This window comes from Thunnus thynnus, chromosome 1 (genome assembly GCF_963924715.1).
Source record: "Thunnus thynnus chromosome 1, fThuThy2.1, whole genome shotgun sequence".
Classification (NCBI taxonomy): domain Eukaryota; kingdom Metazoa; phylum Chordata; class Actinopteri; order Scombriformes; family Scombridae; genus Thunnus; species Thunnus thynnus.
The window spans coordinates 20,699,414-20,727,401 of NC_089517.1; the positions used below are offsets into that span (position 1 = coordinate 20,699,414).

Consider the following 27,988-nt stretch of genomic DNA (forward strand, 5'->3'; position numbering starts at 1 on the left):
TCTGAGTGGTATACGAATGAGCTTGAGCTTGTATTAAAACTTTATTTCACATTCTCTTTTGAACCACTTAAATTTCTGACAATCAACATCCTCTATCACTCATAAACTCCTCGGATTAACCTTTAACTGTTTGCTGGCTCTTACCTGATTGTGAGAGTTGTTTTCTGGACGTGTTAATACATGCGTGGATTTACTTTAATTCCTTTAGTTTCCTGAGACAATCTCGCTCACGGCTAATTGGTGGATGTTTATTGGGAAGTTTTAAAAGGAGGCGCTGGAAGGAATTATCACCTGCAGGACAAATATCTGCCAACAGCACCCCAGCAAGTAGCAGCGATCACCGCAGTCCGCATTTACATAACATCTTAGACCCTGGGGAGGCTGTGTGTTAGGCAAATAAGACTCCATGGTGATAGTGAGCTGAGGAAAGTCGTTTTACACCTTCATGTCACTTAGGAAATAGTTCAACCGTGATGGTGTCAGAATGTGCGCTTACTGGATACTGTGCGTAAAAAGTAAATATGGAGTTCAATTTGTGAACAGACTGTTTCCAAGGTCAAGAACTTTTATACCAACATTAACGACAAGACCCCAAAGTGAAAATAAGAATGGAACATTGAACATCTACAGTTGCAGGCCCAGGACAACTTAATTTGGTGAGGGAGGTCATGAGATAAGCTACTAAGTGGACCTTGTGCTGAGATTGTTTTGTAAAGATGCAGGTTACATTAAATTATCTCAAAGCATTTCTGGAACATTAGTCTGTTTCACAAAGATGAACATTTTTTTAACAAAACAACTATAGGCTATCATATGTAGCCTAATTTAAAACATAAACACAGAAAAGGAAAGCCATATGCATGAACATATTGAATTATTATCATTATTGAGTTCAGATATCTGTGACTAACATATTATCCTTTCTCAACTCTTTTGGTAATCTGAGACTTTCCGTTTTAACAGTGTGTTCGGTTTTAGGAGACTGTTTGTCAATGATAAACTATGAATTACCGCAGAAACGTCAGCTGTTGGAGGGTGAAAGCAGTGGGAAACCGAGTGCACCGGGAGTGAGGTGGTGGGTGGGGTGGATGTGTTTCTCCTCCTTTAACACGCATGGCTGAGGTCGTTTATGTAAATGTGTGTATTTAATTTTCTAAAGGACGGCCCTTTTCTTTGCCCAATGAAAATGAACCGCGGCTGACACCTGGCTATAAACCCAGGAAGAAACCCAAAGTCCTAATCAGATATCTGTTGGAAAAAACCGAGAGGCGCAGCAGACGAGCGGAGAGACGGCAGTTATGACTTCCAGTAAGATCGAGATCCCCGGAGAGGTGAAGAGCGACCCCGCTGCTCTCATGGCATCCCTCCAGCTGATGCCCTCGCCGGTGCCCAACCCAGAGATCAAGTACACCAAGGTCTGTTTCTCTGTACATCGACCGACTCAAGTTTGCTTTGCTCGTAACGGACTAGTTTCCAACCTCGACGAAAGTCTGATGTTAACCAAAAGTTAGAAATCTGCGAACTGCTAGTTGTGTGTGTCAGCAGCTGTAACTCCACTATCAACAACTTCTCCGAACAAAACTTTCTAACTTCCAGCACAGAGCTGATAAACGGATGATTGTATGCTTTAAAAGTCCCCGATCAGGTTTTTTTTTTCCGCGTCCACGTGCTCAGCGTCGATCAGCATTAAATTATCAATAAATACCGGACAACATCAGTTAAATTACAGACATAGATAACAAATATAACATATTTTATAAATAATATCAAATTCTTGGCCGGTATAACTTTACGTGGTGAAAGAGGAAGTGACTGATTAAAACAATTAACTGAATTTTTTTACATTTTCAGATGTGAGTCATTGCATAGACCTTTATACCAAAAATGAAATCATAATTAAGAGTGATTGTGACCATAATTCGGGCTGATTATAATTACACGTGCTGCAAAATAACCGTAATAATAACGTTTTAATAAAGGGCGTGTCATGGTTTGACTGTTTTAGGATTAAACTCAGCCAAATGTCTTTCCAGACCAACAAAAACTACATTTTATATAACACACAGGGTCACGTGGATACAATTTACTATTATTATAATATTTTTTTTGTTATTATTACATATTGCATCTAAGGATCTACATTGTTTCAGGTAACTGCATATAAAGAAGTCATAACAATTGTTTTACAATTTAAGTTGCCTAATTAAAGAACATTAATTAAAGGGACACTTACAATTTAAATTTTGCAACAAGCAAATCTTTCTCTTTTTTAATTTTTCACTGATGATTATAGTTAATGTTTCACTACAGTAGTTTGTGAGTGGTTTTCACTGAGTTGTAAAGTTAGATTACTGTCAGTCATATGAGGCATCAAGTTAAACCAAATACAACCAAAATCCTTTCTGTGTAGCCTTATAGTCTTTTCTTTTAATGGCATCACTGATCACAAAAAAAAAAAAAATCTGGGATTGCCTCCTTATTACATAAAAAGAAATACAAAGTTAATTAACACATTGTTTAGCGTTAAAATGCATGTTGCCCCAGAAAAGAAAATGTAGTATCAGGGCAGTTTTTTTGGCTCACCCTCCAGTCAGAAGTGTGTGGGTGGGAGAAGAGGGATGCAGAAACAGCTGGAGAAAGGAGTCTGAGTCAAACAAAGAACTTTATTTGAGTCATGAAACAAGTCATGTTTCAGAAATTACTAAAGAAATGTGCTTTCAGAGAGACTTCAAGAAAAATATCTGGACACAAATACATTTTAGTTTATTAAGTGTTCCAACATTTGTACAGTAAATATACCATAACATAATTTATTCTTAATTGTATTAACTTGTTATAGATTTTGAGCCTTTGTGGTTTGAATGTGACTCTTGACCCACAAATGTTGAGCCAGTTACACACTTGTTGAAAGTAGGCCTCATATGAATTGTTTTGCGGCTCGTTTGTTAAACTCTGCACTGTCTCGATAGAGCTTTTTACCTTCACACACACTGGGACACTTTGAAGTCTTTTAAGTTTAAAAATGTAAATCATTAGGCCTTGTATGTTCTTCCTCTGTGGGATTCTTGTAATGTTTACAGTGATCCTTAGTTAGAGGTCTCATTATCAGTCTTAGCTGCCAGGATGTAGCCTACTGCAGTTTTGTTGCTACTGAAACGGTCTTTAAGCTGAGAACAAGTGTTTTTATGATTGTGAGATTAAAGGGCACGTCTCATAGAAGACAGATTAATGATAGCGTGTTGTAAGTTCATTCAGTGCTATAATTGCTCTGTGTTAACACATACCTCAGTGTTTTAAGTGCAAAGGGCACGCTGCTGCTGTTTCTGCTGCAGCACCGTAAAGAGGACGTTACGTGTTGCATAGACTCTGTGGTGTTGTAAGCTTTCCATTCGCTCACAGTGCAGAGTGTTAGTTAAAGGGGAGGACACACAACGGTATACAGGAGGAAATTTAGGGAGCGACTTGGTGAATTAACCCCCAGGAATTTGGATCATCCAGTCCCTGTTGGTTTGGTGGACATAGGGGGCAGAAGGGCCCTGATTTATGGGCACCCCTGGCGTGGGCTCTCCTCACACCCTGTTCCTGTTCTCCACCCCACTGACTGCAAGGGAAACAGCCAACACTGTTCACTGGCTTATAGGGCTTGTGGATGGAGCTGCATCCTTCCACACAGATTTTTATGGGGTTTTTTTTCCAATATATACAACATTTTTTGAAACATGAAGGCAACGTTAAGCTTTCGTCGACTTACATAAAAAATTCTAATATTTCAGTTATTGAGTCAGCATGACTGTGCACAAAAAAAAGCACTATACTTTGTTTTGCAATGCAAAGATTACATCTGAGCGACCCTGGAAACATAGATATGGCTGATAGAGTATTGTTACTTAACAGGGTTGCTTCTCTAACAGAGAAGCATGTGATAAAAGAGGATTATTGCAAATGAGGTTTGCCCCTTGTCCTTTTCACTCAGTCATGAACTGCTCACCTTCAAAGATACGTTGTAAGATTGTATCAGTGAAGCTATCTTCCCTCCGTGTGTATCTATATCTAATTGTAGTTACGTCAACTTTTTGTTGATATCCCCGATAAGCAGAGTTGGTAGTTTTCATACACCCTTTCTCTTCTAGCAAAAACCATGAGGAGGAAGGCTTTCTCTTGGCTGTCGTATCCCCAGCCCCCACATTTCTATCGCTAGAAGGCTCCAACAGCTGGGTTACAAGACAGAAACAGTTTAAAGGTTGATAGGACCACAAAGGAAGCCATAAATAAGAGGGCCATGATAGCTATTTATTGATGTTTTTCACTTGTGGCAAAAGTGGAGAGGAGAGACTAGTTAAAGCAAACTGAGAAACGTGTACTTTTCTTTAGTTGATGATACCTCTGGCCGTAGTGGTTTTTCACACCGTTCAGTGATAATGAGTTGTTAAACCAGACACTTAGTGGGACAAATTTTATAGGAATGGAAATAAAAGCACAGCTCGGCTGCATTTACTTGAAAGGACAGTCTATAAAATGTTTGTGTGTGTGTGTGTGTGTGTGTGTGTGTGAACTGCAAATGAAGAGTCAGTACAGGTTTTGCCCTTCATTTTAATATAATGGAACCTTTTGCAAACTCTTTTTAAAGTGAGCCACGCAAGTTCTTGTTAAGCTTCAGTTGCAATTAATAACATTTATTAACATAAATAATAGTGCTACGTGTATAAAGAACTAACAAGAACCAGATTTAGGGATCAAATTCAACATCCCTGTTCACAGTCTGAGTTACAGATCTCTTAATCTAATCAACGGTTATAAAATACTTGCTTAGCTCTTGGTAGCATCAGAGCACTTTCACCATAGGAACCTGTGCAGAACCTGTCTGCCGAAGACCCGCGTGTTTGCAAAGTAGTCTAAGCAGAGACATCCACTCAGTTTGGATGAATAAGAGGCTCCATCAATCTGTCACTGATTGAGATAGTACAGATGGAGGCTTGGGGCTCCCCGATGCTAGGTGCTGTCCACCAGGGTGTAAATTATGACCCTGTCTCACTGTGTGGGTTAGTGGCCCTGCCTCGCCAGAGTCTGACCTGCAGTTCTGGAGTTTTTCACTTCAAAACCACCATCTTACTGCGATCAAGATCAAACAGAGCCAAAGTTAGGGGATACTGTGCAACTAAATGATTTATCACAACGAGCACAGCGAGAACTCTCTCCCCCCTTCTCCGCCTTTGCTTACACAATTTCCCTGTTCGCACACACATGGCCACATACTCTCTAAAACACATCTCTTTGATTGTGACAGGGTAAGTGTGCACTGCCATTAATATGTCCGTTGGTGTGAAATGCCTACTTGTGCAGTGAGTGTAAATTATCATCTTAGCACACGCGTCAACATCATGTCCCCTGTCTCTTAATCACTGTTTAAGGAAGAGCAGTGACAGGGAGGTTACCCTGTTAACTTTCCGTACCTTCAGTCTGCAGCCCTTTTGACAAGGAACGTGTAAATCCTTACGGTGTCATTATGAAAAACACTTGGCTTCATAAATCTGTTGGAATAGGCACTTTCCCCAGCGAGCGTGAGACACCACAGAGACAGAAGTGCTTTTCTATATGTTTATTTGTCCGTGGAAAAGCAGCACATTTCTTTAAAAATTACTTCCTCTTTGTCTACTGATACCACGAGTAAAACAACGTTAATAAATGTTCTTTAAACGTTTCCTTGACCTGAGATTTAAAGAATGGTACACAGGAAACCCATGAAACCTCAGATGTTTACAAAAAACACCAGTAGTGAGAGGTAAGGTCTGTTTTCTTGTTGATGAATGAAATTTAAATTGTAATCTTTTAGCAATTTGAACATTCCTCAAGATTTTAGATCAAGTTCTGCTATATTTAGCATGGTAAATAATATTTATATTGTGTCTGAATAATACATTTATTGCATATGTATCTGTCCAAAAACTTTGTCAAACAGTTGATTTTCAGTTGTAAAAACCCACTGAAAAGTCTAACACTCAGTTTTGGGTTTTAAAAGATGCATTAAGAAATTAGCATCGTTTAAGCCTGAAAAGGGTTTTAAAGACAAAGTGTCTGACACAAAAGAAAAGAAAAGTTATTTCTTATTACAGTGTTAGTCAAATTTGTTTTTCTCACGTAACCTTTGAGTCAGGATGAACAACTTTAACCACTTGCCCACACACACTGACGAGACAAAGACGTTTGCCAGTCTGTGACAGCAAGGTCGCCCTTGCCAAACCCCAGAGCGCAGGGTGGCATTGTCTGTGGGTGTGTGAATGAAAAACATGAAGGCTCCATGGTGTCAGACATGTGGAGAGAAGTAGGAGAAAAAAACACCACCTGGTCTCCACTTTCACATGCTCTCGGCTCACTTGTAACAGTAGTAATTATAAGACTTTTGAAACCGATCCAGAACCAGAAAGGAAATAGAGGTCCTGTGATAGCAGAGGATATGAAACTTCCTGCGCAGACGAGTGTTGCAGGTGCCCGGGTAGGATTCGTCTGGCTGTGGAATCTTGGCGTGTTGTGTATAAACACACACATATATAAACCCTAGTGCGCGCGTGCGCACACACACACACACACACACACACACACACACACTCACTCACTCACAGAAACTCACCCGACCTCCCGCCCCCACCACTCCTCCCCACCCCCCTCTATTAAAAAAAAGACAAAACTGTGTACCATTACATATTCCTTCAGCCGTAAGCATCTGAACTGTGAGAAGAAACAAGCAGCCAAACAGATGTTTTGTTGGCTGCAGAAAATATTTTGGCTTTTCTTCCTTCCCATTACAGTTCACTCCTAAAAAATGAATTATAATAAAAAATCACGCAAACCTCAGTTAACACGAGAAAATAAAAGATATTAACATCTGCATATTTTACAAGGCGCAAGGTGAACCGATCATTACTTATATAAGAGTGTATAAAACGTTTTGGGATGAACGACGATGTTCGGGACACCTGCGGTGTGTGTGCCAAACTCACTCAAATGTTGTATTAATACGAATAAATTGCCAAGCTAGCGCTGATTTGAAACGTGCTGTGAACAAAAACACTTTTACACATGTTTGTGTACACAATGTTTCATCTTTTCATTATCCCCGAGGCCCGGATCTCTCTGGATGATGTGATTGACAGCTTTTGCAGAAAAGCATGGGAGTTGCTAAATGTTTGCAGCTGCCCTGCGGCCCATGCAGAAAGTCTTGACCTATGTGCTTACTGCTCAGCTCTCATCCACATCAGGCCTCCTCATTACGTGTCTGGCATCACACATCAGTGCTTTTATGTCAGTTTTTATGTTTCTTTTTATTAATGCAACAGTACAAAACTTGATTATTTAAGATGATTTATACTAAGATTCACTTTAAAAGTGAAATTATGAACGTCCCCTTGTAAAAGGCTTCATTGCAAGAGTAGAAAACTGTTTATTTTGAAAATGTTGTCATCAAGCCTAAAGTCTCTGGATAGTTATTTCTTAGTGCTCATTGGCAGTGCAGATTTTTATAATCATGAAACCATCATGTGAAGTGATAGTAACGACCCCGCAGGGAATGGGAAAGAAAACACTATTTGTCATTTGAAAATGTGCACCCTTGCACTTGTTTTTTCATTCCTGTGTTCTTTGCCCCTCTTCCAAATGATCCTAAAAGCAATTTTAAGAAACCTTGAGAGTTGATTTACTACTTGGTCCTGTCATCTTAATCAAGTCTCTCAATGGAACGAGACAAAAGTCTAACACCAGTCCGAGCCCAGAGAGAGGGCCGAGCCAAACGGCGGCTGACAGTTGTCCTTTTCTCGCCATGATTTAGGTGGCGGCCTGCTCCACTGTTCTCGTGCTTCATCCGTTCTCCTTTAGCAGCGTCTTGTGAGAGGGGTTACGCCATGCATAAAGCTACCCATGGTCTGCATTCTTGCTCAGACTGTTGAGGCTGTCAGGGGGCTCCTCTGATTTAGGGCGCCCCACTTCAGTGGCCCCTATAAATTTAAAAACTAATTCAGTGCTCTACAGGACTTTCTGTTTTTGTAGCTGGCCCTCTGCTCCTTATCGTTACTGACAATTTTATGAAGTGCTCTTAATGAGCGGCAGATTAAAGGTGGCCTCTGATGGAAGGCGCGTGAGAATAGTAGAGAGAGAAGCCACTCTGGCCTGTGTCTGTCTATCTGCGTGTGTGTGTGTGTGTGTGTAGGTGTGTGGGGGATGGTGTGGGGGTGACCAGTACAAAGGAACCGGAGAGGAATGAGTCTGTAACGTATGGCTCTGTGAGGTGGTACACACAGATACTGAACACCTTAAATGCCTGAGTTATTCATATGCAGAGTCCCCCTCATGAGCCCGTGGGAATGAAGAGGAGGAGGCAGGCAGAGCAATGTGTTTGCTGACTCCCAACAGTTTTCAGACTCCCTGGCATTTTATACCAGCCCGAAAGTAAACACGGCCAAGAGTTTACAGCCAATTAAATAGTACTTAAAGCCCGGCGTTTATGGAGGTAAACATGTTGGAGAGTTAGGCCAGTGGGATACTTGAACCCTGCTCTCAGGTTTGCTCTCAGTGCATTTGAACTCCTCTAAAGTAGAAGGACGGTAAGAGCATATGTATACACAGAGAGATTTGTGCCAACAGATGTTCTCCTTACACTCTATCTATCAGACGGACTGACAGCCATTAAAAACAGTGTGTGAGTAGTCTGCCTAATGGATCTAAACATGTCAGCGAGGAAAGAGATTTTTTATCTAACTTAAGTTGCGTAAGATATATTTGCAGTTTCAAATCACACCTTGCATCTCACATGTTCCTCCTCTCAGATATTTCATAACGTATCATAATTCTCAGTTTTGTGACTCTGTAAACATTTATTTTTCTTGTGGTCTCAGTAGACACTGAATATGTCCTGTTTGGAATCCCAGGTGGTTGTTTAACGGAAGACTTGCTTTAACGCATCACAGAAACCAAGTGCGGCACGTGTTTTATGATCTCGTAAACGAGCAGTGATGTTGTGAAACGTGTGTCTGTGTGCTTGGGGGTTGGTGGGTGGGGGTCTGGTGTCTGATAGGGATTTATCTGTCCCCCCACCCCCTACCCCCCACACCCCACCCCTTTGTCTGGATGGTGGAGCACTCCCCAGAGAGCAATGCTGGACAGGCAGGAATCTCTGTCCAGATTTCCAGAGATTCTCCCATATCCCTTACACAAGAGCCTGGATGTGCTGGGACTGCTGCCTGAGGGTTGTTAGGCTTTCACAGCCTCAACTTCAAGCACACCACTGTAGCCAACATGGTGTAATGATATGATTACTTAATGTAACATAAATATTTAAGAATATAAAGGGTTATGATCTCCACTCAAGCTCAGTTCATTTAAAAATCTAATACAATCTGTAAAATTGCAATAATCCATATGTGAATTTAACTCATACAAACCCATGACTTTACATTCCTGTTCTCTGTTTACTAAAATACTAAAAACTGTCTCTTTTTTTCTGCAGATTTTCATCAACAATGAGTGGCAGGACTCTGTTAGTGGAAAGGTCTTCCCTTCTTACAACCCAGCTACTGGAGAGCAGATCTGTGAGGTCCAGGAAGCAGAGAAGGTAATTACTTTACAGTCTGTCTGTCATTTTTTGTGAACAGGGTTATCTCACTGCATCCACTTTCACAATGAAAATTCAGATTCAGTTCATCTTATGACTACAGCCTGATATACACGACGTAGAAAGTATTTATGTCCAAATAATAAAGAAAAGCAAAAGTGCCATATGAGGTCAGTTTATTATAATTTAGGGATTAGGCAGTTTTTCCAGGCCTTTCTTATTTCAGCGAGATTCAGTTAAATACACCTGTTTATTGGTTAAGGTTAGATAATTAGCATGTTTCCCCATTTTCCTCATAGGCTGATGTTGATAAAGCAGTGCAGGCTGCTCGCCTCGCCTTTTCTTTGGGCTCTGTATGGCGAAGGATGGACGCATCTGAGAGAGGTCGACTGCTGTCCAAACTGGCTGACCTGGTGGAGAGGGACAGCGTCTATCTAGCAGTAAGTGGACGAATGTTGGGATTTGTTTGAATCAATTAGGTTTCAGAGAGGTTACGTTTTCCTCCTCATGGATATAATGACAATAAATCCTTTTGTCTACTGGATTATTACCCTATGTATCTGTTTATTTATGACAGGACTGTAACTGCACTGAACTTATAGTAGCCTATAACCATTATTTCTTTGTCAGTTGTCTGTATACTAGTATACTTTTTATTTACTTTGGTTTCCCTTGTCATTTAATGCTTTTTATGTCTCCCACAAAGCACTTTGAGTTGCCTCTGCATTTGAAAATACAAATAAACTTGCTTTGCCTTAAGGAGAACATGTAACTGAGGGGGTGTATTTGTAGTTTAGTGTTATCATAGTTTCACGTTTCACCCATGGGAGTGTGTAAACACTGGAACAGTATGGAATTATGTGAGGATCACAAGGTTATATCACATATTTCTCAAACGTCTCCCCTGTCTCTTTTCAGACTATTGAGTCACTGAACAGTGGGAAACCTTTTCTGCCCACCCTGTTTGTGGACCTCCAAGGAACCATAAAGACACTGAGATACTTTGCTGGATATGCAGACAAGATCCACGGCACTTCTATTCCAATGGGTAAGATCTGAAATAGACGAAAAGGCAGATGGATGATGGGAAGAGAGGTTTTGGAAGTTGTGGCATTCTCAATGTCCAAGTCAACAAACTCTGACTTGCATTTTCAAGATGCCAAATGCCAAATTCAGAATTTCTTACAAAGATATTGTGTTTTAACCTGTTCAATTAGACTTTTTTTACATTGTATATTTCAATGATGTAGTGTGAAAATAAATGAACAAAACAAACAAAAGCAGAAAAGAAAAGATAAGTAGGTGATAATAGCTGATGATGAACAGCAAGTTTGTCTTAAACCTGGCTGAGAATCAAATTGCAATACTGTTGGAGCACAAATCAAAGTGTGACTGTAGTGTATCAAAGGTTGTTTGCTTTGTTAAACTCTAAATCTTAACTTAATCTTGGATAAGAAATTGCATGATTTAAATCATAGTTTTGCTCATTTAAAAGTCTATTTTTTTCTGGCAAAGTTCTTTTTGTGTTAAGACCCCACACACAGACTGATTTGTGGCTTATTTTATTAAACGACAACAAAAAAAATGTAGTAAAAGCATGCTCAGCAAAGTAAGGTATCAAACTGGAAATCAATCCAAACACAAACATTTATTGTCCTGAGGAGGCTGCCACCAGTGAATCGGTTGAATATGGGGGAGGAAGAGGGGAAAGTTGGCTGTCTGTTTCAACAGGCAGCACAAAAAAAGGAAAATAGAATAAGAAAGAGGACATGGGAAACCTCCTGATACCACTGTATTGTCCCTCTCAAAGCTTCTCTTGTACTCTGCTGCCAAACCAACCACGGTGAGCTTTTTCCCAGGGCTTTGGTTTTAAGCTTTATTCTTCTAGTAGACGTTCACAGAAAATAAACAAGGGGATTCCTGCAGCCTGTATGATGTAAGGCTGTCAGCGGTTGTATTTGTTCACCTGTCAGGATGAGGTCAACAACCCCTCAGCATCTATTCGACTTGCACATCATACTAAGATTATGGAGTATCACAGACAGTGTGAAATGAATTGGGAGCGTCATCATGTTGAGCACCATTGGCTACACAGTTTGATCCAGTTTATGCTACATGTTCCAAATTGAAATATAAGTCATTTGCAGGTGTCATAATTTAAAACAAAAGGAACATTAGAGCTCTTCCTGAAAATCTCACAGTAACAGTTTTGAAAGAGCCAACATCCACTTTGGGATCATGGAAAAAGCTTGAGAGTTTTGTGTCCACTGTCACAGTTTCACTGTATCCCATTGAAAAAGATATTTTGGCTTTTTATCCACCATTGATCATTCCAGTCCAAATGCAACATTAGGCAATGTTTCATCAGCTGAGGGCTGTTGTAACAAATTTATACACACATTTCTCAATATCAATTGTTTTTAGTACATTTGTGGAGAATGAACAAGCATGGCACACCCTCAGTAAGCACCTCCTTTTACTCAAGTAATGCAAGAGGAATGAGCAAACCTTTCCAGCATAACACCCATTTCTATGACCTAAAACAGTTACACACATGCCTGTGCTGTTGGAGGCTCGAAACGTAATCTCTCACTAGGGTAAAGTAACCAGGAATGTTGCGTGTGGATTCATTTACAAATTAACATGTTGAGTCAACAACACCAGGGGTATCGAGTGGTGACATTTTTCATGTGTTTCAAGTCATTTTCAGATACTTTCAAGCTTAAAACTACTAAAGCTAGATAACCAAGTTTTCTTTTTGTGTGTGTTTGTGTGTGATGTTTGTGTGTGTGTGTGTGTGTGTGTGTGTGTGTGTGTGTGTGTGTGTGTGTGTGTGTGCTCGTCTGCCTTCCACAGATGGAGAGTATCTAACATTTACCAGACATGAGCCCATTGGAGTTTGTGGGCAAATTATTCCTGTGAGTATAACCCTTCCTACAAGTGACATGCATGATGGATACAAATGGATATAAAAGCTTAAAAAAACATACAGATAACAATGAACAGGCAGAGTTGAAAAGAAAATGTTGGCCTGTTTGTTGAATTACATTCTGCATTTTCTGGTAATTCCCCGACAGTCATTGTTTATTCTGGTAAATCCTGCTGGTAAGCCTCAAAAATGAAGGTGCCAGTGAGTTTGAGCAATACAGAACGAGAAGTGAGAAACAAAATAGTGAACTGAGGGAAGAAAAGAGGAAAGTTTGAGGAAAGGAGAATGGTGAGAAAGGAGTAAAAGATCAAGGAGAAAGAGACACTGTTGATTGTGCAAGAGTGCAGAAAGCGTGTGGTTCTGTGTTGAGCCCCATGGGCTCCTGTGTAAAGCAGAAATAACACAGGCCAGTGTGTTGTACAGTGATATGGGTCTATTGCACATGTGTTGCAATTTCCCTGCTTTCTCAGAATACTGTGGGAAGAGAAAATACTGTACAAGTGCCGAGAACATTTTCTCACTTGACTATGTTTAGACAGAGTGAAAATGAGAGTAAGTGACTTAAGAGCGATGAGTTACTGAGCTTGACTTGTGACCACCCAACGTGTCAGTCAGATGCATGATGTCTTTTTCCGGCATGTGTGTGTGTGTGTGTGTCCGCCCACAGTGGAACTTCCCTCTGATGATGACAGCATGGAAGCTGGGCCCGGCACTCGCATGTGGAAACACTGTCGTCCTCAAACCTGCTGAGCAGACGCCGCTCACCTGCCTCTATATGGCAGCTCTTATCAAGGAGGTAAATGACGGGATCACTTTGCCAACCACAATGTGCTCATAGGGCAGTTTGCCAAGATTTTATTTGGATAGTCAAATGTTAATACTCCACTAACTGAATCAGAATCACTTACAGGTTTCAGTTTGCCAAGAACACAGTGTTCACTATGAATTTGGCCAACACTTTATTTGGATAGTCTAATGTTACTGTAACCACAAGGTGACAAAAAACAGATGTTTAACAAAGTGTCACTTGTCTATCGGGTGCATCTTTACAGACTCTATAATCCCAATCTTGACCCTTAGATTAATACAAACCAACATTAGCTAGGGCTAAAGGTTGAGTACATGTGCAAATAAATATTTAACACAGAATCTTCAAAACAAACTGAGTATACTGAATCACCATTGTCATTAACTGAATCAGTAGCCTTTAGCAGATAGCTCTTTACTTCCTCACTAGTGACTGAGCACACCGTTGTTAGCTCAGCTGTGACATACAGTATGTAACAGTCCATTACTTCCTGGTTAAAGGCTTAATTGCAAAAGTCCCAGAAACAATCCCAACGTGGGAGTGCTTGAAGTGGAAAAAAAAAAGTGCCAGTACTCCCTTTATTCACATGTTGGCGTGCGTATCGGCAACTTGTATTATGTTCAGCCCTGTGCATGTCTTGAATTTTCTTGTGAATTTCATTTCATTTGCTGCCATCTTTTCAATCTCTGCTGCTTTTAAGTGGGATTTGGAGTCTCTTGATTTTCTTACACAATGAATGTTGTCTAACTTTGTCATTACCAAAGACAGAAATTAAACACCCACTCCACTCAGTTGACAGCCTCAGTCCCTGCTCTTTCTGAGCAGCAAGCAATGTAACTTTACTACATACTTTGCATCCAATCTTTTTGTCTTTGACAACCAGCCAGTTGTTCTGGTAGAAAAAAATACAGCATTTGATCCTTTGACAGTCAGGCCATTCATCTTGACTGACGTTATTATTAACATTGTAGTTGGCTGTGGTAGCGATGGCGGTAACAGCAGGTATTTTTGCTGATGCTAACGTTACATCAACAGGCTCTTTGCTGCTAGGAGTGGCACTAACATTAGCTTGCTGCTCCCAGCCTGCATTTAGTACTGGTTGGGTAGGATTTGACTTCGAAGTGTGTCATCATCTGACTTTGTTCGTGTTCTCTTTGTGCGCTTTTGGAGCCAGGCCAACACTATTGTAAGGTCAATATAACGTTACTTAGACTAACCACTGACAGAGATATGGTAGCGCTCCCCAGATAATGTAGTTTATTTAGGGCCATTATGAATCATCCAGAGAACCTGATATGGAGATGGCAGAAAAGAGTACCGGCAACTTGTGAGAAGTGCCAGTGTGCAAGAAAAAGTCATGTTACACCAAAAAGTAAGATGTAGAGGTGGTGAGTACTGGCCCACTTCAAGCACTGCAATGAACTATTAACCTTATAACAGTGGTGGTATAGTGCTAGTTTTGCACTGAACTGAATGTAATGTACAGTAACTAGAAACAGACTGAACATGCTACTGAACACAGAATTAGCGTTTTATGTACTGAAGTGCATTTGAATGGTGATGTGGTCGTTTAGCTTATAAAAAAGTGAACAAACTACACAGTCAGTGACTACGAATCTTTTAACTAAACTGAACCAAACTTTTTGAATCAGACACAAAACTTGAAACACAATAGGAGGTTGAATATCAATGCTGACACATTACAAAAGAGTACTGGCAGACAAAGCACTGGGCAAATCATAACAAAGCTCTGTATATAGTGAAGCTAAGACTGTTGACATAATATACAGAAAAGATAATACAAGTATATAGTGTATTAAATACAAATCCAACGCTAAACTAACACTGATGGTTAGCGTCGTGTGATGCTGAAACTAGTCATCTACAACAGCTGTGTGGTAAGGAGCAATCCAGAAATTTTGATAGTTGGTGATTCTGTCGTTTGGCATTTAACTCTCCCAGGTGCTATCACCTATTGTCTCTCCAGTGCCAAGGTAGTCGACCTAACTGAACTCATTCCAACTTTCACTGACCTGCATCCCACTGTTAATATTGTTCTAATGCACGTGGGAACAAATGACGTCATGACTAGAAATTCCAGCAAATTACACACTGACGTGGAGTCCCTGTGTTACACAACTGAGAGTCTGGGAAGACATTGTCTTATTTCTGGCCCCATTCCAACTGTTTTCAACTCTTCAGTCTCCACCACTGATTAAAAAACTTAATCTCAAATTTTGATTTCAACAGATGGTGTGCACCCTAATAGAAAAGGAACAAAGCAGTTGACTGCTAATTTTATCCAGTTTATAGCTTTTAACTCGTTCTGACATGCACCACAGCAAGGCCCGATCCAGACCTCTGTGTCTCCCACTATTACATCCAGCCCTAACAGTGTGGGTTCTGCCACTGTGTGCTGTGACTCTCAAACACATTCGCTGAAAAACTCAAGCCATCCTAGGCCTGACTCTGCCACTCTGCTACTTATTCTGCAAGCTCTGTAAAGATGGCACTCCTCAATGTCATATCCCTCACTAAAAAAAACTTTCATTGTTAATGATATTATAAGATCTCACAGGCTTGATTGTATTCTCCTTACTGAGACTTGGCTTGATGAAACTGATAACAAAGAATTGATCACCATTTAATTTTTCATTTTCACACTGTACCAGGTCTAACAAGAAGGGTGGTGGTGTTGCTACTATTTTTATCAGATATTTTAGCATGTATAAGTGTCTTATTTGGTTCTGACTCTACTTTTGAGTATTTAACTCTGGTAACCAGGTCTGTATATCCCAGTCTAGTGCTCACAGTTTACCACCCTCCAAAGCTTAAAAAGGCTTTACACCTTAATTTGGTGAACTTTTATCTAAACTTACTGTTGAGTATGACTCAATTCTTTCTTCTGGTGATTTTAACATTCATATTGATAACACCACAGACCATTTTGCTAACCAGTTTACTGACACGTTATCAACTTTTGAGTTCATATAGCACACTGCTGGGCCTACTCATAACTGACCTGGTAATTTCAAAAGGCCTTGATGTAATTCCAAAGTGCACTCTAGATGTAGGGATTTCAGATCAATTTTGTATTTTTTTTCCAAAAAACTAGACAGCACTACTTTTCTCAAATCATTACTGGAAATATGAATAATTCTAAGTTTCTGTTTATACAGTTGATACCTGCTGAGCTCCATTCTTCAGAGAAATGTAATGAATTTGACTCATACTTTATATTTTACAATATTAGGAATAATATTGTGGCTTCCTCTGCTGGTGGGTGTGATCTCTCTTCTTCCACAGTCTTAACTCAGTGCCATGTTGCCCACACTCTATCCAACTTTGTTCTTATTCAAAGTAGTGAACTACAAGAAGTGGTGCAGCAGTTACACTCTGCAACATGTGCTCTTGACCTGCCTGCTAAGTTGTTGAAAATATTCTCAGCTGTTTGATAGATGATGTCCTTGAGATTGTTAATGCCTCCCTACTCTCTGGAATTTTCCCCACAGGTCTCAAACATGCTATTATAACACCACTGTTGAAAAAGAGTAATCTTGACCCATGTGTTTTTGAGAACTACAGACCAATCTAAAACCTTCCATTCCTGGGAAAAGTTCTTGAAAATGTTGTATACCAACAATTTCATATGTAACAACATATAACAATTTGTTTGACGTATACCAGTCTGGTTTTAGAGTTAACCACAGTGCAGAAACTGCCCTGGTCAGAGTTGTTAATGATCTGAATAAGCTCAGACAACCATAAAGTTTCTATTCTTGTACTTCTTGACCTCAGTGCAGCCTTCAACATTGTTGACCATATAATTCTTCTTCAGCTCCTAGAATACTGTTTAGGCCTTAAAGGCACAGTTCTTAATTGGCTTTCTTCCTATCTTACTGGAAGATCTTTTTCTGTTTCTATTGGTAACTTTGAATCACTTGAAGTCTGCATTCCATATGGACTCCTTAAGGGTAGTGGACCAATTCTTGGTCCTGCTGTTTAACTTGTACATGCTCCCACTTGGGTCCATCATTCAGCAATACAATATTTCATATCACTCCTATGCTGATGATACACAGTTATACATATTTGTGTCTGCCAACAACCTTAACCCAATGAATGACCTCCTCCATTGTATTGCAGATATCAAATATTGGATGGCCACAAATGAGGACAAAAAAGAGATTCTTTTAGTAGGTCCCAAGGCTTTGAGGCAACAGATTCAATCTTTGTTAACTCCCCTGTCGGTAAAATTTTGTGAGCATGCCAAAAACTTAGGTGTGATTTTGGATCTTAACTTCTAGAAGCACACATCTAATATCTCCAAGACTGCCTTTTATCATCTCAGAAATATATCTAAAGTTAGATGCTTCCTCTCCAGGAAGATCTACCAGGGTGGCATGGGGCTAAAAAATGCCTAGCCACCCCAGCGGCCACCCCAATTTTGGACAATCTAATTCAAAAATATATATATATATAAAGTTGTGGGTGGTCGGAAATTAACAAGAGCAAAACTCCGATGTCCGAGTGCAAGTGAATGCAGCAAGAGATGAAGCCAGCTGCCACTAGTCGTCTCTGCAGCGGGCAGCAGTTCCGTTTGCTCCCGGCCCTGGCAGCTTTTTGTGCAGCCTCTCCCAGTCCTGGCCGCACACAATGACTTCTGATGGCTTTTTTTCCTGCTAAATGTGTGTGTTGGTTTGCCAACTTACACTAGTAGAAATACAGAATGGCCACAGATGTTTGTTTGATTGTGTGAGGGACGGATTAAATTTGACTAAAACCAAATATTCACCGGTGCTTACAAGTGTCTGAATTGCCTGCAGCTACCAACATCTCTGGAACTGCTCATTGTGCAGACAAACATATCCAGATTTCAGATCAGTCATGCCAGTGCAACATACAAAAGCACCCAGTGTAGAAAGCACTAAAATCACAAGTTACATTAGTCACCAATGCAGTGACAGTTCATTCAAAACTTGTACCTGAGAGCTGAGAGTTTGCACTTTCACCATATTTTCAAATTGAAGCTCAGAGAAAAGGACTTTTGCCATTTAATCAGCAATACTGGATAAACACTGGATATCTTGGATCTATGGCAACTCTCACTCTGAGAAGCTGGTTCATGTATTTATTTCTAAAAGACTAGATTACTGTAATGCACTTTTTGCTGGACTGACAAAGCAGGTGTTAAATAAACTCCAGCTCATTCAGAAAGCTGCAGCCAGAGAGGTTTGAACAAATCACTCCTAACTTCTCTTCACTGGCTGCCAGTAAACCAAATAATTGATTTTAAAATACTTCTTGTTGTTTTTAAATCTATAAATGGCTTAGCTCCTTCCTACATTGTTGACATGCTCACTGAGGACACACCAGACAGATCCCTTAGATCATCAAGCAAAGGTCTCACAATACCTGGAATAAATTCTACATCAGCTCATGGTGCCTTCAGTCATTATGGTCCTACTCTCTTTAATTCTCTACCACCTGAACTAAGGTCGCTAAAACAGTGTCTTCTTTTAAAAGCAGACTAAAGTTAGTTAGATTTAAAGTATGTGGTTAACGTAAAACTTTTAGTTTAGAATCAATATTATTGTTATTATTCCTTTATTAATTATAAAAATACCTTCTTATCTTATTCCCTTGTCATTATAATACCTTCTTATCTTCTATGTTTTTATCTTATCTTCAATGTTTTTATATATGTTATACCTTCTTATCTTCTATGTTTTTGTCATGTATGATCTTTGCCCTTTTTTTTTTTTTTTTTGCTTTTTACCTTGACGCACATTGAGTCTACGCCTGTCCTATGAAATGTACTATATAAATAAACTTGACTTGACTTGACTTGACTGTGCAGCACCAGGGTTAGTGAGTGCACTTGTGTACAGTAGGAATAAACTAACAAGTAAGTATGGACAAGATGGGAATAATGCAGCGCATCACATGGTACTATAGAGTAGATAAACCTAATCATGTTTTACAAATCTCAGTGTCCACATCCTCCCTGTCTTCCCCCTGCCCTCTCTGGCCTCGCCTCTTTTTGGAGACTATCTGTCTGTTGCCTTCTTCTTTTTGATGTTCTCTCCGTTCTCTGCTGGTAGGGAGGTTGGGTTGGGTCCGGATTCCCCCACACTGCCTGTGGTTTTGCTTGGCTCTGCTGTCATCTCCGCTAAAGCTTGTTTCCTCTCATATTGTTTTGACAGGCCGGGTTTCCACCGGGAGTCATCAATATTTTGCCAGGATTCGGGCCAACGGCAGGAGCTGCAATTGCTTCGCACATGGGCATAGACAAAGTGGCTTTCACAGGATCAACTGAGGTACTTTTCCCTGATAAAGTGGCACAGATCAGCAGCTGCCTGTTGTTCGCTTTTGTCAGCTAACAGAATTGACACAGTGACCAACATGTGCAGAGCATAAGAGCAGCCTGGGTAATTAGGGGACGTTGTGAGCCTGTATTGAAGTCTAAATGACAAACAAATGGGGTCTTACATACTGTAAGCTGCGTGCCCTGTCATTACTCCCCATGACAGGGTGCTCTGATTTTATCTCACACACATGCACATATTTGCTCTGTCAAGAGTATACAAACACATCTCTCTGAAAGCACAGTTCCTCCTCTGTTTTCCCTCCGCTGTCTCTGCTGTATTAACGTACATTCACCACGCACAAACATCCTTACACTGACTTACTATCAGGACACACACAGGATAAACCCTTGTAGGTTTGCAGGACTGGGAAGCAGTTAATGGTAAGCTAAATTGTCAAGGACATACCATGTTAGGTGTTGAGTGCTTGGAGGTGTTGCCGTCCGAACGCATTCCTCAGGCCGGAGGGAACAGCCAGAGTGACAGCAGATTCCTTTTTTGCAGATCATTTATAAACATCTGTTATTTCTAAATGCAAACTAAACCCTCTGGTAAAACAATTTACAACAATCCTAATGCAGAATTTATATTTTAATGTGACCAGCTTGTATTTCACATGTATCTTTGGTAAATGAGCCAGGTTTATGTCATGTTTGGATTAGACTTGTGGTTTATGGAGATGTCTGTTTTGACTCTGGTGGTGTGTTGGAGACGCAGTGTGTATACTGCACAGGTGCTATATGTGTTGTGACCAACCTCCAATAAATCCACACACAGAAATCATAGATTACTTTCACTGATAAGGAGCCAAAAACTAAAGAAAGCAAAATTAGACAGCATGATGAGATTCATTTATCTTAATTTAAAACCTGAGTGAGTATCAGACTGAGGGAGCAACATATTTTTGTATCCTACATTACTTCCATCAGTTGAGCGTAAGCATAAGATATGTGATGTACAAATTATCTGTAGTGGCAGTCGCGTTGATCAGTGAATTCATAAATGTCACAATGAAAAAGGTTTTTAGCCACATGGCTCCAGGGATTGCTATGTGGGTCACTCCATCACTGGTCCAGACTGAGATATCTCAACAACTATTGGCTGAATAGTCATAAAATTTTGTACAGAAATTCATGGTCCCCAGAAGATGAATCCCACTGACTATGGTGATCCACTGATTTTTCATCTAGCTCCACCAGCAGGTTGATATTTTTTAGGTTTTTAGTGAACTGTCTTGAAAACTATTGGATAGACTACTATAAATTTGGTACACACATTCATGTCCCCCCTCAGCATGAATTGTAATAGCTTTGGTGGTCCCTGCAGCAGCATCAGGTCAGATTTTAATTGGTCCAATCCTTTAGTTTATGACCTAAAGTACTGACATTCCCACCAGCCTCAGCTGCGATTTTTAGCGCTAATTAGCAAATGTTAGCATGCTAAACTAAGATGGTGAACATTGTAAACATTACACCTGCTGAGCATGATTTTTTTTCAAATGGCTCTAACATTTTGTCTTAATGGTTTTCCAGCACAGTATAATACAAAACAAACATATTTCTTCTGTCACTGTCTCTCAAACACGCACACACACACACAGACACACCCAATCAGTGTGCATGCAAGCTAGCATAAATGCACCTTCTAACGCAAACATCTTCTTTGTTTTATCATTTCGTCTTGATTGAACATTTCCTTTGTGAGTGGCCCAGTTTTTTTTGTTTTTTTTTAGTAGTTTTCCTGTTGTTTCCTGTGATCTGGAATCAATTACTGAGAGAATGAGCCAGTGCTGTAAGAGCCTGCTGATGCCCAGACAGTGAGTCACCACGCTGTAGTAGCAGCGGTGGGGGATACTAGCCATCACAGCATCTCCTCACAGGGTGGAAGGTGGTGGCGTAGCTACAGGTGGATTTTAGGACCCCAACTCATCTTCATACTGATTCACATGTGGCTGTGACTCCTCACGGAGGAGTCTAGCAGCTCAGCATGTTTCCTTTACCCCTGAATAAACACACGCCAACCTCCCCTTAGTCAGCCACTTTGTGTTTCTGATCAAAGACAGACACAAAACACATTCAGACACACAGAATCCAAACCAAGTGTTGTGTTGGTTTTATACAGCTGTGGTACTTTACCATCACAGCGCAGCAGGCTTTTCTATTGTATTCTATACTGTATTTCTCTAAGATAGCCAGAGAAGAAGATTCTTTTCCATTTTGGAGGTGTTTTTTTTTTTTTTTTTGTTGGACATAGAATGGGTATTTTTCCGCTTTATCCTGTCTGTTCTCTTGGAAAATAAAACAGGCCGTATGAGTAACAGGAAGATGAATACTTGTTTAGGGTGTAGGGTTGTAAGGGAGGTGTATGGGGTTTCTCACACTTGTTATCTTTTGAGTTAATGCAATATTTCATGACATTGAAAAAATATCAGTTCTTTCTGATATAGTACAGTTCTACAGTTCTTTCTCAAAATCTTGTTTCCTTAAATTGTCAATGGGTGAAATAAAACAGTTTGTTTCCGGTGCAGTTGTAACTGATGCGCCATTTTTCACCAGGGAAAATATGTGATTATGTGAATATATAGTACCAGTCAAAAATTTTGACACACATTCTCATTCAAGTGAATGGGAAGGTGTGTCCAAACTTTTCACTGGTATTGTATATAATATTAACATTCAAATATCTTGAATAAAAGTGCCTCACTCAATTAGTATTATGATTATGACATTTGAAACTTCATCAGACTCTTCAAACTTTCTCGTATAATCGATCGCACAAATCAAGTCTGGCTTCATTTTATCTTTATGTGCAGTCGCATTAACATCAGCAGGTAAAGAAACACAGACTTTTCAAATCAACCTTCTCTTAAACTGCAAAACTATGACACAATAACATATCATTTTAATTTGACAACAGTGAATCCAGATGTGATGTTCTCTGTGATGGATTACACAATATAAACAAGCTTCAAGAGTCTGCTAATTTATTTCTTTACTATACTAAATGAATGAATATCAATGGCTGCCTGGAGCAGTAGGACAAAGACATTACAAAAAATCTCCAGCATGGACTTAGAAATGGTTAGCAAAAACTTCACTTATTTAAAAAACAATTATTCTAAAAGACACTGGTATGGCTGTTTTGGTGAACTGCGTGTATGGTTCTCTTCGGTGATTCATTTTCCCCAAAAGTCTTATCATTTTCCTATTAATTAGTCTCTGTTTTGTTTATGTGATATCACCAGTCTTGCCAGGAAGTCAAGTGGAAATAGGAATGACTCGAAGATAAGGGAAACCACAGAAAATCCCATGTCATCTTCCATATTGACACACCAGACTCATTTCATACCAAACAACATCATTTCCCTCAGTCAGTTAGATCACAGGCCACCACCCACACACCTTGTGGTCAGTTCTTCCTGCCCTTTGGTAGACATCAGATGCTGTTCCTGGCTGAAACATAATTTTATTTTCCCGTTGCTGTCTCCAAAAACCTGTAATAGATATTCATTCTGTGTGTTTGCAGAACTCATGTTTCAGTTGGCCTGCCGGTGCATTCCCTGTTTGGAGCTAACCATCCTCTTAGGCTATTTAATGGCTCCAGCTGATTTACTGATCTGGCCGCAGGCCTGCATCTCCATGAGTAAACCCTAGATCTGTTTCCTTGCTAGGTCGGCAAGCTGATCCAAGAAGCAGCTGGGAAGAGTAACCTGAAGAGAGTGACGCTGGAGCTGGGAGGCAAGAATCCCAACATCATATTTGCAGATGCTGATTGTAAGTTTTCAAGCAATGTTTTAGTCATTCCACCATTTACCTGTCACCCTTACTAGGTGGTCCGCCACTACCACTGTTTTGTTTAGTTACGTATCCTGTTCTCAGGAACTTCAATCTGTGGAAATACACACATGGAGAATCCCAAAATATTCAAAAGCTTTGTAGTGCTATGAAAACCTGTGGATGGATGGGTTTCATATAAATTCTAAGTGGCTCACCAAACTGGGGGTGCTGAGGCTTTCAAATGCTTTCAGCAGCCGTGAGAGGGGCTCCCTAAGGCCTGTAAATCAGGAGAATGGACCCTGACTCAGTCGGGTGCTTCAGTCGAGACCCATAAATCACAGGGGTCCATTCGTACCCCTTCGTACGCAACAGCAGGGTCCTGTCTCTCAGGTGTCAGGTATCAGATTTGCACAGGATAGCTCCAATAAATATCGGGGCAAATTTTGTAACAATACACTACACATATTACTTTTTTTACCAGATGAGGTTTTTTTTACATAGGTGGGATGATGGTACATTAAATTCTGCCTTATTTCACTGTAAATTTTCTTTATTAAATAGCTTCTTCCTTATAAAAACTAGTTTCCACAGGGCAATTTTTAGAATGAACAAGCAGTTTAATCTAGTTATTGATTAACTTTTTTTTTCAGTGGATCTGGCCATAGAACAGGCCCACCAGGGCGTGTTTTTCAATGCAGGCCAGTGCTGCACAGCCGGCTCTCGCATCTATGTGGAGGAACCCATATATGAGGAGTTTGTTCGGAGGAGCGTGGAGAGAGCCAAGAGGAGAACAGTCGGCAGCCCCTTCGATCCCACTACGGAGCAGGGTCCACAAGTGAGAGAGAACAACAATTCTATTGCTTCATGAAACTACAGAGTTGTTGGAGCAAAAGCTCTGTTTTCTTTCATCACTTGCAGTACCTCCCCTTTTCTTTCACTTTCAAAATGTTTCGGTCTTCTGTGTTTCACCTCCACAGATCAGTCGGGAGCAGCAGAATCGAGTGTTGGAGTTTATCCAGAGTGGCATCAGTGAAGGAGCCAAGCTGGAGTGTGGAGGCAAAGCCCTGGGCCTGAAAGGGTTCTTTATTGAGCCCACTGTTTTCTCTAATGTGAGGGACGACATGCGGATTGCCAGAGAGGAGGTACAAGGATATTTGACAAGGATTTTGATAGCGGCAGCCCAACTAATGCATGTGTACTTATGTGAAAAGGCATACTAGATAAGTTTTAATGCATCTTTTTATACATGACCAGTAATGGCCTATATTCTGACCTTTTTACAGATTTTTGGACCAGTGCAGCAGATCATGAAGTTCAAGACTATTGAAGAAGTGATTGAAAGGGCCAACAACACAGATTACGGTTTGGTTGCTGCTGTTTTCACCAATGACATCAACAAGGCCATGACCATATCCACAGCCATGCAGGCTGGCACCGTCTGGTGAGTTTCATCTGCTGTGTTTCTTTAGCTGCAATCAGTAATATTTTTCATATGGGAAGTATCATCCATTACAGACTCTGGCATCCAGATACTGTAAACTGGCGACGTGCCACTTTACTATCATTACACAAGCCACAAAGAAATGTTTTCCTTCCTTTTTTTCACGTTCTGTCCTCAGCTCAGACATTTCAGGATATAAAAATATCAGAAGCAACATGCCGATGCAAGACACTATGCAAAACGCAAGTTGTAAATGTAAAGGGACACCCTCATTTTATAATTTGTATAAATAAAATGGCTGTAAAATGTTACTTCTTGAGTTCACCCAAAATTGTTTTTTTCTTTTGTAATTACCTGCAGATGGTTATGACTAGGGGTAGAATTATAGTTAACATACAGCATGCGCCAAGATTTTTTTACCACTTATCATCCTTGACTGCAATCCTCTGTTAGCTGAGGAAATGTTTCTCTACTTTGTCCTTCATATTTGATGCCGCCCAATCACCATCCCACTCCTCTTCCCCTGTGAGGCTTTTGTTTGGTACTTTGAAAAGGACCAAGCCTCTTTTCCTACCATCTTTTCTTCCTCGACAAATCCCACCAGTTCATAAGTGTATTTCTTCTCCACTGTTATCGAACTCAACAACCACTTCTCGTAATGAAAAGAAACTAGGGATTGACTACAGACAACCAGCTGCATCTTCATATACTTTTATAGTGACGTCTTGAGGAATTCCCGTCAGTCCTTCATTCAATATTTAGTCATAACTTTTGCCTCATCATTAGATGTCTCTGTTAGCTTGTACACCAAATGTTCCCATGAAACTCATCAGTGCTCCTTCAGAATTAAAACACATCACAAAACCTTTCTACACTACACTATGCCTTATTCACCAAACTATTTCATACATCTTGCCTTCATCATCATGTTGTTTCCAGCTTTCTTATATATTGTCCATTGACCAATGATATAACTATACAGTAATAGCAATACAGTAAATACTAAGTATAGAAAACAGCATTACCACTATGTTTTTAGCAAAAAGCTGAATCTTAACCAATTCTGTACTTTTTCAACCTCATTTTCAGCCTCAGTTGTCAAAACTATGTATATGCGTATTTTCAAATCTCCTCCATTTCTTAATATCTGGTCTCCTCCGTAAACTGGCTCCAAGTCAAGATTTATTCACTTTGAATCATCTAAGTTAAAGGTTACTTGGAGGGAAAATTTGGACTCTACTTTCTCCATTTTCCTCAGAATTAAAACTTACACAATCACAGAGCTCACCCGCTTTCTAAACTATGTCCTGTTATTTGCAATCCTCTACTTCATCTTTTTATTTATTCTTCATAGCATACTGTCACTTGTTTTGTGTGGCTGCACAAATATACAAACTGAAAACTTTCAGCTGTGTTGGCTAAATAATAATGGAATTATGTTATTAAATCCAGAGGGTTGCAAAAATAGCAGTGCCGGAGACAATACATTTTTACATCAGTCTTACTGAATGCAGCTTTAATACTACTGCTTTGGACAAAATTATGCACCATTTTACAATAACAAATCACACGAGTCAAACGCACAAGAGTGATCAATGTTTTGTGTATCTCCTAGGATAAACTGCTTCAATGCTCTGAGCACGCAGTGTCCATTTGGAGGATATAAAATGTCTGGCAATGGACGTGAATTGTGAGTATGACTCTTGGTTGCCTGCCCTCTGAATATACACAATTAACCACAATATTACTAATACTGACTTGTGTTTTGAAAACCCACTTTCCAAAATTGCTTAACATTGTATAAATCTTCATCTGAGAGAGAGAGAGATACTGCAGTACTTTTGCGCTGAGAGTCTCTAGCTGTGTATACGCCGTATTTCAGTGTCAGTTCGAGAGTTTAAACAAAATGAGCTACATTGTTACTATTTCCTGTTCCATTTTCAGGGGAGAGAGTGGCTTGAAGGAGTACTCAGAAGTGAAGACCATCACAATGAAGATGGTCGCCAAGAACTCTTAAGGCAGCCACATGTTTTTGGGAGGAGGTAGCATCTTCCTCAGTACTGATCCGCCTCTTGTCGGTCCATCCATGGTGGCAAACCACATTAACCATCAAAACTAGTTATCTCCATGGTGACTACAGGCTGTGACCACTCGCTGCCCTCCCAGTGCCTCCATCAACTCCGCCTTGCTTGCCACGGACAGTCAGACAGTCGCTGTCCTGCTATCTACACCTGCCTTGAATTTGTGGACTGTCTCTAGTCTAACTGACAACCACTGAACTATCCCCATATACCTCCTCCACTAACTACACTAAAGCACTCACAGAGACAATGGGGGAGGCTGTTTTGACTGCAAACCCCAATAACAACCCCCCTCCCAGACGCTACACCCCGGTCCTCTTCCCTAGATGCTGGATGCTCAAGAGACTCAGTCACCGCACTTGCAATCAACCCTTTACTAGCAACTTGTCATGTGTTGGGAGGCAGATTTCTTGTACTGTGCGGTATGATCGTCAAAACCTCATGTGTCTTTGTCTTGGTTCACCAGGTAGAATTTATGCAAGCATGTCAGCTCATTCAAGACCACTGATGTTGTCAGCCTCAGATATGAATGGATGAAATGTTAATTCAGAATTAAAATTGATTTCTAATTGTCTTTGTTTATATTTTAGCTTGTATGACTTAACACTGTATGTCAACCCTTGACTGATGTAAACGTGAAGCTTTGAACCTCTTTAAAGCATTTTACTCTCACCTGCTACAAGAGGAGTAGATATATTTTAAACGTTATGTAACTGATTTTCATTGATGTCCATCTATGTTTATGTTTATACAATCATATGCTATAAAATTATAAAATGACCATAGTTTTTTTCAGTAAAAACTTTTTTTCCTGTATAATTTTGTGTGATTACTTTTATTATTGGGGCTCAGTCATCATGTCTTCCTCAACTTTCTCTGCTGCTCAAGAGGTCAAACAATTCAGTTTCATTCAGGGATGAAATGTGAGGTACACACGTCACAGTAATGAGAGAAAACAACTCTGCTGCTGAAGCTCAAACACACCAA

At 40.1% G+C, this 27,988-nt stretch overlaps 1 protein-coding gene across 1 annotated transcript; it reads left to right on the forward strand.

The window, feature by feature from the left end:
- The first annotated feature begins 1,148 nt into the window (after positions 1–1,148).
- On the forward strand, positions 1,149–27,820 carry aldh1a2 (aldehyde dehydrogenase 1 family, member A2). Its single transcript, XM_067589743.1, has 13 exons — positions 1,149–1,415; positions 9,494–9,598; positions 9,898–10,038; positions 10,517–10,646; positions 12,455–12,516; positions 13,195–13,323; positions 19,542–19,655; positions 23,374–23,476; positions 24,130–24,314; positions 24,457–24,621; positions 24,763–24,920; positions 26,536–26,610; positions 26,865–27,820. Exons 1-13 carry the CDS (start codon positions 1,299–1,301, stop codon positions 26,935–26,937), a joined length of 1,557 nt encoding a protein of 518 aa, XP_067445844.1. The 5' UTR covers positions 1,149–1,298; the 3' UTR covers positions 26,938–27,820.
- Positions 27,821–27,988: the final 168 nt, after the last annotated feature.

Bases quoted from the DNA above. Each gene is read 5' to 3' on its own strand.
- aldh1a2 (XM_067589743.1), top strand. From the start codon at position 1,299: ATGACTTCCAGTAAGATCGAGATCCCCGGAGAGGTGAAGAGCGACCCC. The intron at 10,647-12,454 runs GTAAGATCTGAA...TGCCTTCCACAG, and splicing joins CGGCACTTCTATTCCAATGG to ATGGAGAGTATCTAACATTT. The intron at 26,611-26,864 runs GTGAGTATGACT...TTCCATTTTCAG, and splicing joins TCTGGCAATGGACGTGAATT to GGGAGAGAGTGGCTTGAAGG.